Genomic DNA, 14,882 nt, shown 5'->3' on the forward strand with positions numbered 1-14,882 from the left:
CCACCACATGAAAGACAGTGGACAGTATTTCACTGTGGCTTCTGGTTCCGCTCTAATGATGTCAAAGTCATGCATTTACATTTACTTGAGAGCCTGCCAGTTCCAAGAGCACTACAGAAATTTGTCACAGGATGCTGCTCTGACGCCACTTCAGTGTACCTTTAGAACCACCATTCTGTCGGCTTTTTTCTAAGCTTTCTAGCTGTAGAAAGATTGAACTTGAATAATGCATTTTGCTGGTTAGCTGACATGAAGCTAAAGAAGGTGACTGAAGCATTTAAAGGTTCGCTAAGTTACAGTGACACACACAGGAAGAATGCAACCAGCGAGGCCGCAATGCTGGGTTATAAAACAACTCAATCTAGTGCAAATCCTTACTCCATCCAAAAAGTTTTACAACGGCCACATACCACCTCCAAAAGCTTTCTGGTTTACTACCAAATTTATTTCTGGTTTTGGACCCAGATATACAATCTTGAGATGCCCACAAAGAAGGGTTAAAAACAATACAAGATTAACACCAATACCAAAAGAACAAATCTCTAGCTGCACTAATTCCGATTATTATAACAACTACAAAAACCCCACAGTTTTCACAGTGGACAGAAATTTTACAGCAACTTGAGTTCCGTCAGACAAGTAATGGATGTGAATCTCAGAACAAGTCTCTCTTCCAAGAGCTCCCCTTCTCTTAGCTTTCAGGTAATCCAGTCTAGGAGTTACTGGTCACAGCATTCTGCCACGCACAAGGGGCAGCGTTTAGTGAAAGAGTCAGTGTCATCTATAAACACAGATGCTTTCCAAACAGATTGGTGATGTAAAATATATTCTACAAATGCGTTTGCTTTTCTTTAAAACCAGGAATTCTGATTTTTCCAGAATAACTGCAAATGCAAATTAAAACTTCATCTGCCTCATATTTAATTTAATCTGCCTCATACTCAGTTCTAACTACTTTCCTCATTATTGTTCTATGCACAATGGTCCCAGTTAACTCTCTCGATTAACTTTGCAAGCTTTCTTTTATTTTAAAAAAACCTTTAGGAGAAACTCCTAATAGCAAGATTGCTCCAAGCAGTCTTACCCTAGTAAATGAGCTGGTATCATTAGTGACGGAGAAATCTCACGATATCTACTTATGTGTGTACAATTGTTGTTATGGTTTCAGATTTCTTTGGTTTACAAACACTGACTCCTTATGATATTTTGGAACTCTTACTTCTGGACCAAACTGAGGTAAAGAAATAATAAATGAGAATATTGCATCATCAAACTACAGGCTGCATTTTTAGACAGTAGTTTAACTGGGACTTTCATCAAAGATCACCCAGAATACTCAAATAATGGGAAATATAGCCCTCTTCTTGTCCAAAAAAATGTCAATAATAAATTTCACCCCAATTCTCTACCAGTTTCCTATCCACTGGCAGTTATAGTCCAGGCTTTTGATGATAATATATAAAGACACAAATTGACAGAAGCCCAGCTGTATCCATTCTTTCTCCCAAGACGGCAACTACAGCCAGCCAGGACAGTCTAATACTGTATCTCACATTTGAACACCACGGAGTGGGAAAGAGGCTGTTCTTGTTTAAGAGCCCCAACCCCACCTTTTACTAACACCTACAGCCTGCTGTGTCCCAAGGTCAGCCACTACACTGCGGATGTGCAAGGTATTAAAGTAGGCATTTTAACTTTAACTGGTGGTTGGCAGGGAACCATCTAGTTTCTGGTTATCTTTGTTGAACTTTTGAATGTGCATATGCTCACTTAGTACCCAGAACAGGACACAGAAGTTGGCAGTTTTGCCTTCAGTTCTTGCAAACCGAAATGCCTCAGCAATATGAAAAACACATATGGAAACTTTACAGATGCTACCGTCATTCCCTTATCTTCTGGGGTGAAGGATGGCTGTACTTTAAAGAGGGCAAATAACACTAAACAGACATCTAAGACAGGAAGTAAAAATACTGAACTTTAGCTGCTGTCACTAGTCACCTCAGAATCACTATTGCAGTGATTCTGACCTTTAGACAGACTGCTGCTACCCAAAATGAAATCTGGCCAGTGACTAAACTCTCTACTCTATGAAGAATATTATAGATGTTTTAACAGTGTAAGTGAAGATCTCATAAAACAGAAGTACAAAAAGCACCTTAAATTATTTATTTGGAAAATGCTGCCCAAATTTTGTCCAGCCTCACAAAGAATCTAAAATGCAAGGTGTCAACTTACATCAGAAAGGATGCAATTATCAAAGTGAAAAGTTTTAAAATGCAGTTCCATGGCTCAGGCTACTCCTTTATTATTGTCCGAAAACATCTTTTACAGACAGATGTCTTACAAAGATGGGCAAGCTCTTTCTTATTCTTACAAAGGACATTCTATAGCCTTGAGCTAAACATAAGGCTCAGTTATAACAAAAACTGGCTAGTTGGTCCCCTCCACAGATTATGCCCCTCTGTTTTCACACTTCTGAAGCCCAGTGTTTCCATGCAAGTTAATCACAAACACAGCCCTCACTGTCAGCAACAGTACTAACCTCAATATGATTCAGCCATCAGTAGTCATTCTCTAAACTCTTACTGCTTCAGTGGGTATTTCCTATCAAGGCAGGACTGTGGAACATTAGCATATATGGCAGAGCATCCTCCTCTGCTATGCACAACTCTTTTTACTGTATATTCACAGCAGACCACGCAAAGCATCTTATTAGGTCACCAAAAGCTCAGGAATAGCACTGATAAGCTGACGTGCCTGTTCTGACTAAACTTTACCCACTGAAATAACCAGGGTAGCAGGGGAGTGGCTACCTTAGAGGCGATAAGGCAAATGTACTAGAGCAGATTCACATGCCAGTCTGAAAGCCTCTGAATGGATGGTTTAAAAGCCCAGGTAGAAATGCACTCACAATTCAGATTTTGCTTAACTGCTTCAATACAAGAGAAGTTAGCAGAATATAAAAAAATTAATTTTGATGAAGTTCTGCATGAGCTTTCTGCAATTACTAAATAAAATGCCTCTACAGCTTCTGCCTTACAACTGAACCAAAGTTATTATCAATTTGCTCTTGATATAAGGAAGTGATTTTCATGTACTTACATCTGCTCTCAGAAGGAAGAGAAAATGGTTTGTGAAGTTCCCATTAGCATACAAAAGCAGCAACATCTGCTGGGAGTTTTAAGAGGCTTATTGCTGTCACTTAATCAGCACCACAGGCTACAGTTGGCCACCTCTGCCCTCGTCAGCACTCTAGGTATGGTTTCAAGAGATGAGGGGGTAATTCGACCACGCCAACAGCTCCTGCAAGACTTCTGTAACTATAAAAAAAAATTCTACTCTTACTTAGCTGAGGATAGGTAATCCACCTATGCTGATTCCTCCTTGCATAAACCTGTAAATAGTATCATAGCTGAAGTCATTAATCCTTCCGTACGATACGTGACTTAAGTCAAGAGGCATTTTAACAAGCAAGACACAGAACCTAAGTGAGTTCACTTCAATGTGCTGTAGCTGTAGCACCATCTAGAGGACTTGAGCTAGAAATTCCTCACACAATGGGCAAAAAACCTGGGAAACTGCTCTCAAAAATTGTGAAAAAAAATCTTTACACAAAAAAAAAAAAAACCAAAAACATTTTGAGCAAATTTTCGTCCTAACATTTATCTACAGAGTAACTTAAAATGTTTCATACGTGCCTACATGGCACACAGTTTTTCTTAAATACTTTCTCAGCTTATGATATTTGGATTCATAGGGGTAACGAAAGACTAGAACAAGTGAAACTTTATTGACAGTCAGATTGGGAAAGATCTTGATCTCATCCGCTCTAAATCACATGCTTGCTACAAGACCTTTTTCAGGTGGAGAAAGGCAGGACCTTCCCTCCAGTTTTGTTCATAACCTTGCAAGGATGACTAACTTTACTCTGTTTTCCTTAATCATCACCTTTTTAAAGGAAGTCTCTTAATAAAACCAAAGCCAAATTTCAATCAGGGGAAGGGAAGATGTTTTTAACTGAATAACAAAGAGTATGTATTTTATCATATTTCACACATCAAAGGAGGTGCTGACAACTGATTGCTCACTGCAGAACTATTAAAAGAGGGGGAGATGGACAGGTACAGCCCTAGAGTCCTACTGATTACTTTTTCCATCCACAAGACACCCAAACCTCACTTTGACTACTTTCAGCTTGGCACACTCTCCCCCATAACTTAACTCTGCTACTGCCACAAAATAACACTTTTGCTATCCCCAGAAGGCTTCAGGAGCAAAGTTTAATCCTTTTATTATTTCTATGAAACTCTGAGCCAGTTGCTCAGAGACTGAAAGACCAAGAATTAATTGAGAATATTCACAGTGTGACTGGTCCACAGAGTTTGGGGGCAATAAATCCTAACTGCAGCTCCCATTCATTCGTTGACGTGCAACTGATCAGCATGATTTGTAGTGACACATCTGCATTAAAAATTCAAACTTTTGTACACCTGAACACAATTTGTATTTCTCTTTCTCTCAGCATTGTGTCAAAGTAATCATGTAATACCAAATCATCAGTCATTTATTTTAGAAATTTGTAAGGGCTGTGTGCTAAGAATGGACTCTAAGCTTTCAGCTACTATGCCACATTATCTGCTTCTACCAAATTTCCTTGGAGACTATGTGGCTAGAAATAAGAGCATAGAGGAAAAAAACTGTGAAAGAACCAACTGTATGGTCATCAGCAGCATCACTATTGATCATGCCTGAGTTCATTCCACTTTATAGGCCAACAGAACTGAAAACTTCTGGAGATACCCTACAGCATGGGCAAGGGAGCTATCGTAATAGCCAACAGACCTTTATGTTACCTGTAATCAAGATTACTGGTTATAAAAAGCAAAGTTCTTCCTCAATTTAATTGATTTATGCTATTTCATAATGGCTGGCAGCAAATCAAGATTGTTTACAGCACTTCAGCGTAGCTCAAGTCCCTCAGTGTGCTTCACTCCCTCCCTACCTCTTCCTGGGTCTCCAGGTTCAAGCAGCAAGGAAGGAATGAAATTCTCATGTACTTACCAGTGAAATCCTCTTCTTAGTTTCCACGTGGAGAATTACATCTTCTGTCATAGCTTGAAAAAAAAAAATTAGAATAGTTTTAAGTATTTTCCATCTTTCAGTTGATTTTTTTCTCCCTCAATCTTAACTATAAATGCAGAAATTAGTTCAAACACCAGACTAAAAGTGCAAGCACCTGAAGTTTAAGCTTCTCACTTGCTACTTTTACCAGCAAATATTTAAACTTATTCACACAGATAAGCATTTGCAAGATTCCAGTCCTAGACTATGAGGAGTTTCTGGTTCTCAAACAGTATCACTCTGTTCCTAACAGTGCTTTCACTACTGTATATCAAAAGAATAATTATGTTGCTTGGAATCTGAATCCTCAGTTAAATTTCAAGTAACCAAGAAAATATTTTCATTTGTTGTTATGTGTCCAAGTCTGAGACAAAGCCTATCTGAGTGTCTGTAAAAGTCTGCATGTTTCAGTCTTTCATGCTGAGCATAAATAATGCTTCCAAGAATAATCCTGCATCATGCTAGCTGTCATTTTGGCTCCAGTTCAGTATTTTTTTTTTGCAAAGCTGAGCTGATATTTTTATTGGTTTTAAAAAGACACATAGGCATCTTACATCCATGAGGGAAAACAGTGGTCTTGAAAGAAGCCTCAAAAAGTAGAAAGTAGCAACAGGGCAGCAAAGTAAGTGAAAAAACTCCTCCTTTTCATTTTTCTAAATCCCTGGAATTACCAGTCCAGTTACTGGAGGTAGGATTACCACTATTCCTTACAGTCTGTTATCCTACAGCGTGCTGACTTTAATCGGACTGTAATAGCAAGGATCACTCCTGTGACCAACACCAACAGTATGACCAGGTTTATATTGTATAATCCATAAGTTTTCTTTTAAGAGCATCTACTGAGTGTATTAAAACAAAATTGCCCAGCAGATGTTCCAGTCAGATTCAATAACCACGCACCAGTGCTTCCAATTGCTCAAAAAAAAGAAAAAATATCTGTAAGGATACCTCATTTCCAAAAATTGAGAACACCATAGTTCTTACTGCAACAAAACTGCACAGGTGTATCAATGCAAATTTCACTGCTGGCTAAACTGTTCACAGGTGAAACAATTCACACAGCTGATGCAGTCACTCATATAGACCAGCATCTGCTACAGGCATAGTGTTCTTGATTGCCTTCTGTAGCATGCCATAAGATGCTGGGTTAACTCCTAAAATAGTGGCTTTTGAAATAAATATACTGGTATTCCTGATAATGTCTCCCTTCTCTCATAAGCCAGACTTTCAATTGAGTTATACGCTTATCTGAATACACAGCAACTTCAACACTTCTGATTTATGTTCGCCTCTGCCAGTCTGAAACTTAATAAATGCCTAAAATAATATTGTTGCAATAGATAGGGCAATCCCACACAACTGAAGTTATTTTCTCTCCAATATAGGGCCATAAACTGCACTAAATTATGTGCTGATATACTGTTGCAAGTTTCAAATACAATTCCGACCTTAAAGAGCTACAGACTAATAACTACTTTGTTAATTTGTTCTTAAGGCCTCTCTGTTTAAAAAGAAGGAGGGGCTGTTTGCTTCCCAAAACACCAAACTTTGCAAACTTGCCAACTCTTTAGAGCAGAGCAGCTAAAAGTCACTCTCATGGCAAGACCCCAGGAAGCCTCATAAACAAGACAGAAGACTCAGTGAGACTAGCCCCCTCCCCTTAAAAAGGCATCTAAGAGTCTTTTGAATATATCAGTACTATTTATTGTGTGCATAGAGGAAGATGGCTCTTCAAAGGGCTTGCGCATGAAGTCTGTTCCCCTGCTATTTTGGTAAAGGAGAACAGAAGCACGTGGGTAACTTATTTACACTACAGCATTGTGAAAGTGGCCTACGCCACTTTGAAAAGGGTAGTAAGCTATGGCAGCACATGACATTTCTTATGAAGATGATTTACCTATCTATACACAATGATCATAGCACGGCTAGACTGGAAAGCTTCTACTAGTGAAAAACAAGCTCTTCACACCCACACAGTATATAACACTTGTGGAAAAACAGAGAGCAGACAAGGCAACGCATCTACAAAGAGAAAAGAAAAATACTTGTTTCTAATAACAGTAGCTAAACTGGTATCTTTGGAATTTGGTCAGTATCAGCCTCAGCTTGAAAATAAACTAACAAAAATTCCCCTTCTATTAGAACAATTAAGGTAACTTAAGTTCATTTCACCTCACCTACCAGCCAGAGTCTGCCAACAGAGCTTAGCCACAAGCCCATCCAAAGCAGAAGTCACACTAAGGGCCGCAGGCCCCTTGGAAGCACTAATAAGCCCTCACGGCCCATGACTGGCCCCACCTGGGGCCTCCCCTCACGTCCTCCGGGCTCCATCTAAGCCCGGGCCCGGGCCCTCGCTGCAGGTGCCCTTGTCCTCAGCCCTCTCAGGGGGTCTCTGCTGGCTGCCCCGCGGGTGTGAGCCGCGGGGCCCAGTTCCTCGGGCCTCCCCCGCAGCTGCTGGCCCCGGGTCACTGGGCGCAGCCCGCAGCGAGGCGGCACCGTCCCGGGCACCGTCCCCGTCCCCTCAGGGCCGCGCTCGGCCCGCGCTGCCGCTCCCCGCCGTCACTTCCGCCGCTCCATAGCAACGACGGCGCGGCGGCAGCCAGGCCATGGTAATGGCGCTGCTCCCGCCCGGCGACCCGAGGGGGAAGGGGGCGGCCGCCGGGGCCGGGGAGCGGCCGGGGACCGGGGGCGGGCAGAGGGCAGAGCCCCGCGGCTGCCTTCGGGCACGGCGACCCCGCGGCCTCCTCACAGGGGCCCGCGCTCGCCGTCGGGCGGAGCTGCGGTGGCTGCGGGGGTGCTGTGGTCTCCTCTCTCCTCGCAGGCCGAAGTGGAGGAAACCCTAAAGAGGATCCAAGCCCACAAAGGGGTGATCGCAACCATTGTTATAAACGCCGAAGGTAAAACGTCCTCTGCTTTCTCCAAGTAACAAGCTTGGTAGCGGCAATGAGCCTAGTAACTCTTAAGCACGAAATTGCCGCTTATGAGCTGTTAACGCAATCCGCTTGCAATGCTTTATGAAGGTGTCATGACTTTCAAGAATGCGCATTTCATCTTAAGACATATACGTTTGGTTTGTGGCCATTTCTTGAAGCTCTCCATATGATGTTGTTTTTCATTCAAGTTAATGGAAAGCAGAAAAATGGAAAGCAGAGCCTTGACATAAGTCTTCTCTGAAGAAGTAACTGGAAGTACCATGATCTTCATTTAACTTAAGGAGTTCCATGTTGTTACTTATCCCCCTTGTTTAACTAAACTATACTTTATTTTTCAGAACCAGATCATGAACATCTCTTGGTAGGTTACAGAAAGGGAGAACACGTGGCACTGAGCTGTTGCTTTTGCAGGCATTTTTTAGTCCAAAATTCATCATACATGCAAGAAAATTCACTAGCACTTCACTCTCCCCTCTTCCTCTGAGAAGTTATGATAGAACAAAAACATCAGGAGAAACGTATCTACTAAACAAAGTTGGTCTTCTACTGTGGGAGCCACTCCTTGGCCCTGCTAAATATTCACAAGTTCCTTAAATTGTGTTACAGTGTCTTGTCATAGGAGGCAGAGCCAGTTTCATGTCAGGCCAGCTTTGGCTGTGATCCTGAAGATTGCAAGCCAAAAGTGAAACTGGTCACAGAAATCAGTTTTCAGAAGCTAGGCTTCTCAGGTTAATCTGTTTTAATCATTCCTTTACAAAAAAGACAGCTCACTCCATTTACCTTGCCCATAATTTAGTTGACCTCCTTCACCTTTACAATCCCCTAAAAAATCTATTGCACTAGCAACGGTTTAGCAACAGGAGGCAAGAATACTAAGAAGGAAGCCTGAATGTTACTTGGTCTTTAGAAAATGTGGACAATTTAATTCGTGTGCCTCAACGTGTTAAGTAAAATGTGCCTTTGTTCACAGAATAGATGATGCAGGTCAAGAGAGAAGTGCATAGCCTGGCAAATAGAAACTGAAAAGCTGCTTTGTGCCTGCACGTGCTCATGTCTAGATATGGCTGTTCACTAAGCTGAAATGCAGTCTGGTTTCTGCAGAACAAGTACCGTTTCAGCCATTTCTGTATTCTGTTTCAGTAAATAGAATGTGACTTGATCCAATGAGCACTTAGACTAAGCTGCAAATGAGAAGTGAACAGAATCAAGCACTTAGATAACACAAATGATCCTTTTTGAGCTTCCAGACTAACACATTTCTCAAGGCAAAAACACCAATGTAATCTAATAGAAAAATAACCCAGTTTTCTTATGTTCTGTTACTTGAAACAGTTGACTTCTTGGCACAATATTGGTCAAGTATGCTTTCCCACTCGGGTGTACTACTGCAGCCCATCTTTACCTCTGGTAGTTCTACGGTATTGAGGGAAAGCTCAGATATAGCTGTGCAGAGTTAGAACAATAGCATGCTTTTTAAAAGGTTTTTGGGGGGGTTCCTTCTGTCTCAATTTTGATTTGCAAAGGAGGAAGGACGTTCCACTTCCCTTTTTTGCACGTTAGACTATTCACAGCAAGGTATAAAGTCCCCCCATGTCCTGTTCAAACTTCTTCATCCTCACACACCCGTAAAATATGTGGCTAGACTGAAGCTGACAGACGAGACTAGTGCAGGAATTTTGGTTTTAATTTATCGTTTAGAAATGTTTTGACACCAGATGCCAGATGTGAATGCAAGTGAGTCTGTACTCCGTGAGGATGTATTCAAGGTACCAAAAAGTTAGATTCCACAAACTAAACCTCAAATAGATGTGTAGTTGCAAGTCTTTGTAACATCTCCAAATATCGATAATTAGCAATGGTCACTCTAATTATTTCAAATCTTTCTGTAGAAAATTAAATTTAATTTCTCTCTATCCTGCAACATTTAAAACAAGTGTACAACTTAAATTAATCACAGTAAAAATACTGGAACCAGTGGTGCTGTAGTGAGGCTTCTCAGGCTGTTCAGGTTCCCTAAAAAGAACTCTCTGTTCTCCACTAACACAAACAGTTGTCTTTTACTAAGATTTTTGTGATAGTGTAGGTACACTTAGGTGTAATAGTATGCAGGTGAAATAGCAAATTAAAGATTCCCAATAAAAACATTGCCTGTCATTTATTTTAATGCTCAAAGTTGATTTGTTCATTAAAACACTATTCTAAGTGTACACTGTTTATTTGGAAAATCTCATAAACTTGTTATCCTTCACAGTTGAGAAGGATCACACTACAGCATTTCTAATGAAGGATTTATTTGCCTTTTTCTAATTTGGGTGGCAAAGGCAAAGAGAATTTGTCCTAAAGTAAGCATAGCTCAGCTTTAATCTAAGGATGTCACTAGTGTCAACTCATTTTCATGTTATTATTAGACCTTGGAGGATCATTTAACATTTACCATTTTCATTAAAAGTGCTGTATTTGTTGAAGCAATCATTTAGATACAAGGTCATATAAACTTGACACTAATTCATTGCTGCTTTTAAGTGACTTACTATTTAATGCTGTGATTATGTAGATATTCTCATGCTAATGCAGTGCTTAGGAACACCTGTTTCTTTGCATTAAAACACCAGTTCCAATCGCTGTGTAACAAACATTAGACACAAAGGATGTACCGGGTCATTCTGTACACTTCCCTCCACTACACATCCAACTAATGCAGAATTATTTCTCAAGTGACGACACAGATTTCAAGTGATTCAAATAACACTTTCTTAGGAAAATTATTGAATAGTCTAATATCTGAGGTGATTCTATTATTTCTTTTACTCCTGTGCCTCTAATTCTTTACCTGGCATTCAGTATTTTTGCATGTTAATTCTTCTTACATAATCAAACTCTTCAACTTAAGTCACATTACTCTATTTTTGTATTCCTATCCTGTCCATCTGGAAGACGCAATACAAATGTACACAAAAAGAAAATTGCCTTGCCAGCTTGTAATCTATTGTCTTTGTTAGTAGGTCAAATAAATCTTTAATTAGTGAAACAAGCTTATTAAAGCCAAACAGTTTTATACTTGCAGGATTACTGTGAACCCTGTTTTTAGTTTCACCTGGTAGCCTATTAATATAAAATGCATGATTTGACAAATCATTGATAAACAATGATTCATTAAATCATCAAAAATTGATCTTGACTTACGTGGTCCTAGTTTTAATCGTTGGGATCAATACACTGTGTACTACCAATTGTCACTATTTCGCCGCTAATTGGAAGGGATTGTTCCAAGAGTGGTTTTGCTTGCCGTATGCAAACGTGCCACTTCTGCCCTTTGATTGCTCTTGGTATTTCACTGGGAGTGTGTCACTTCTATTACTGCACATGCCAAGTGCTACAGTTAAAGTCTGGGTTAGATTCTTGCAAACTCGGTGGCAGTGTTTAAACTGATGAAGCACCATAACTGGGTAAGTACTACAGAATGGAATTTGATAGGTATTGAAGAGCCTTTAACAGCAATTAGGCTCTTTCATAAGCTTCATAAGACAACTCAATGTTTAATTGCCACTGATTAATATAAATCATACTTTAGAAAGCATGTAGATACCTGAAATCAACATAACTCCTTTCTGCTACAACACAGAAAAAATTATGAAATCATTGTTTTTTCTCTTATGATCTGCTGTGTATGAAGAATATGCAACTTAACTGAATGATTATTACAAAATTATTTGTTTGCAGGAATTCCAATAAGAACAACTCTGGATAACTCTACAACAGTCCAGTATGCAGGTCTTCTTCATCAGCTCACCATGAAAGCCAGGAGCACAGTGAGAGATATTGATCCTCAGAATGACCTTACCTTTCTTAGGATCAGATCAAAGAAACACGAAATTATGGTAGCTCCAGGTAATATTTCTATTAAACTAACAAATAGAATTGTATGTTGTTTTAAGTTTCTTTTAATTCTTCACAAATAAGGCTACCGTAGAAAATGCATTTTGAAAATAAGTATATGAAAATATAATCATATATATTCCCGATGTAATCAGATGTGTTGGGATTTTAATGTACAGAGTTTATAGTATTCAAGCTTGGAGACAACCAAACAAGTCTAAATCTGAGTAATGATCTGGTTTCTGTGGGTTTTCACAAAGGAAAACTGGACAAATAAATACATATATCAAATAGTGTGTGTGTGTATATATGTAGTGTTAAAGGCAGCAAATCCATTTTAGTTCCAAAAAGATGCAAAAAATCTTTTTTCTAAAAAATATTTTTTACTTCATATGTTATCATGGTGGGATTTGTGTCACAAATGTGCAGTATTATCACCAACATAGTAACTGCAGTATAATTATTTTCCTTGAAACAACCAGGGGAATATAGCAACCTGTTTCTCACTCATGTTAAATACAAATATATGTTAATTTGGTAGGTGTGTCCCTAAAATAGATAACAAGGCCAGATAAGCTGTGGTGAAGCTGTGGTCAATTACCAGTACAAGGTGAATCAGGCAAAGTGGAAGTGATTGGTTGGGGCTGAGCTCCTCATGTGTGTGCTAGCTAATTGAGAGACTAATGGCATGCAGGGTTTTGACAGAAATATCCCACGAAGGCACGCAGAACAGAGAGGGAGCTCCAGGGAGCTCCTCAGCGCAGCCGCTGGGGAGGAGGTTGGCTCTGAGCTCGCGGTGATGGACAGCCTTCCCTGGGGTAGTCCTCCGATGCCCATTTCATAGCAAACGTAAAGCAGAGGTACTGCGCTAGGTACGCGTTACCTCGCCTCGCTGGAATTCTTTATAATGCTGCTGTGAAACCAGTATGTGTGAAAGAGATCTGGCACTGTCATTAAGTGTTAACATTAGTCATCAGCTGATAAATTAAAATTTTAGTTTAGTTTCTATTTTGGAGTATACACCTAATGCATTTTTTAAGTTGTGTTTTTTGCTCATTGATTTAAACTGATGCACTTGATTCTTATTTTGCGTTTGCCCGTCACTTATTTTTTAGAGGTGACTTTTTGACCAGTAATCATTAAAGCATGTTGACCTGAAAATAACTGGTATAAAATGTGAAGCTTTTTTGCTAACAGGGAGATTAGTTGTTCAGAGGCTCGATTGTATTTTACTATAACAGAAGGTGGCAAATGAACCACCTGTGATTTATTTAAGTTGCTTTTGGATGAAAGTGATAGCGCAGGAGTGCACCTCCTTAACTCTCCAAAGCAGATATGCCCCTACTAAATTCACTGGATACTTTCACAAAATGTTTCATTTAAAATAGATAATGTAAAATAGCTATCCAATGGAATTGTTTCCAAAACTTCCCTGGGCTTTTAGAATTAGTAGGCGAAGTCTGGCATGCTTACAATTTATTCATAGTAGAAGTCTATTCACATCTTTTCTGCTTTTTTCATGTCTAAATGGTGTTCTCAATTTTGAATAAACTAGTTAGTGAACTGAAAGAAGTTCTCTGCACCTGCAGAAGAGGCTGCAGATGTCAAAAGTTTTTTATTATAACAAGTGCTAGCTCCCAGGTGCTTATCTTGTGACTTTTTTCATCTTGTTTAAATATCTTTACAGCTTCTTGAAAGCAAATCTACTGCTTACTAAAATAGCTTTAATATGGTATAGTTAAGCTTTATGACACAGATTTTTTTTATCTGTAATCTCAGATTTTTGTACAGTGCTTACATTTTCTAAGTGTTTTTTGTATAAATGCCACTGCTTTTGCTTATGTTTTATAACAAATAAAAAGTTGGAGAGGAAGAGATGAATAAAGAGTATTTATCAGGAAATAAGATAAAATATTTTAACTAAACATTTGTATATCCTTTTGCAGATAAGGAGTATCTCCTGATCGTTATTCAGAACCCATGCGAGTAGTCCTACTATGGCAATATTTTTAGACAGTGATGTAGTTCTACTTGTTAAACTAATATTACTTGTTGATATTTAATATCAAACATAGCACTAAGTAATTTCACATAAAGTGTAACTGTCATGACTGAAATGTTGCCAATTTAAAGTTCTCAGTTGTAGCTGTATCGATTTGTGTTTGAGCAAATCATAATGCCTATATCAAAATATTGTATGTTCATCTCGATACTCGGAAGAGCAATAATAAAGCAAAATGCTTAAAACTCTCTTTAATGGATGTTGAAGTTATTCTTGCAATTAAGTCGTTCTCTTTACGCTTCTAAGATTACGTTGGAGGAGAAATCGTACCTCATGGGAAGTTGTAGAGCATGTGTATACATACACCTACAAATGTGTCCCTATGAACTAGCGTAACCACAGTTACGCGAACCAAAGAATGCAAGTGTCGTTCGTGTCAGTAATAATGACGGACGGGATATTGCCCTGGCTTTAACTCCTGGTTTTTAAGTTTTCTAAGGAAAGAAAAGTGAAAGAAAAACTATCTTTTATTATTTTCTAATTTCTACAGATGGAAACAATAGCTTCATTTAATATTTTCAGTACTGGGCATTTCAAGCAGACAAAGCTGAGCCTGCACTCTAATGTAGAGCTACTGTTTGTTTTGGTACTGTTAAACAGTGCTTTTTGATGACGACACTCCGGTGCTCTCTGGGAACTCCGTAAGCCTTTAGACCCAATACAGAAGCCGTGCGCCTTAGTGACAGGGCACGAAGGGTGGGTTAAAGCTCAGAATGTTGCCCAAACCAGATCTACGTTTATGCAGTAGCACCGGAGACCAGATACGTATTGTTGAGCGCCTTTAAAACAGATGCACTGATAAAAGGCCACTATAGGGTTAAGATACCTCCAACTCGGTTCCGTTGGGAAGACGTGCTATGTCAGTGCTATGTCGGAGTCTCGCGGCCGCT

The 14,882-nt window shown here is 39.5% G+C and overlaps 1 protein-coding gene across 1 annotated transcript; it reads left to right on the top strand.

Moving 5' to 3' along the window:
- Positions 1 to 249: 249 nt before the first annotated feature.
- On the top strand, positions 250 to 13,920 carry DYNLRB2 (dynein light chain roadblock-type 2; the record flags this gene model as incomplete). Its single annotated transcript, XM_082319845.1, has 5 exons — positions 250 to 283; positions 1,169 to 1,236; positions 7,943 to 8,018; positions 11,775 to 11,942; positions 13,877 to 13,920. 5 exons carry the CDS (start codon positions 250 to 252, stop codon positions 13,918 to 13,920), a joined length of 390 nt encoding a protein of 129 aa, XP_082175971.1.
- Between the last annotated feature and the right edge of the window lie 962 nt (positions 13,921 to 14,882).

Source organism: Platalea leucorodia (genome assembly GCF_965183815.1).
Source record: "Platalea leucorodia genome assembly, chromosome: 8".
NCBI lineage: Eukaryota > Metazoa > Chordata > Aves > Pelecaniformes > Threskiornithidae > Platalea > Platalea leucorodia.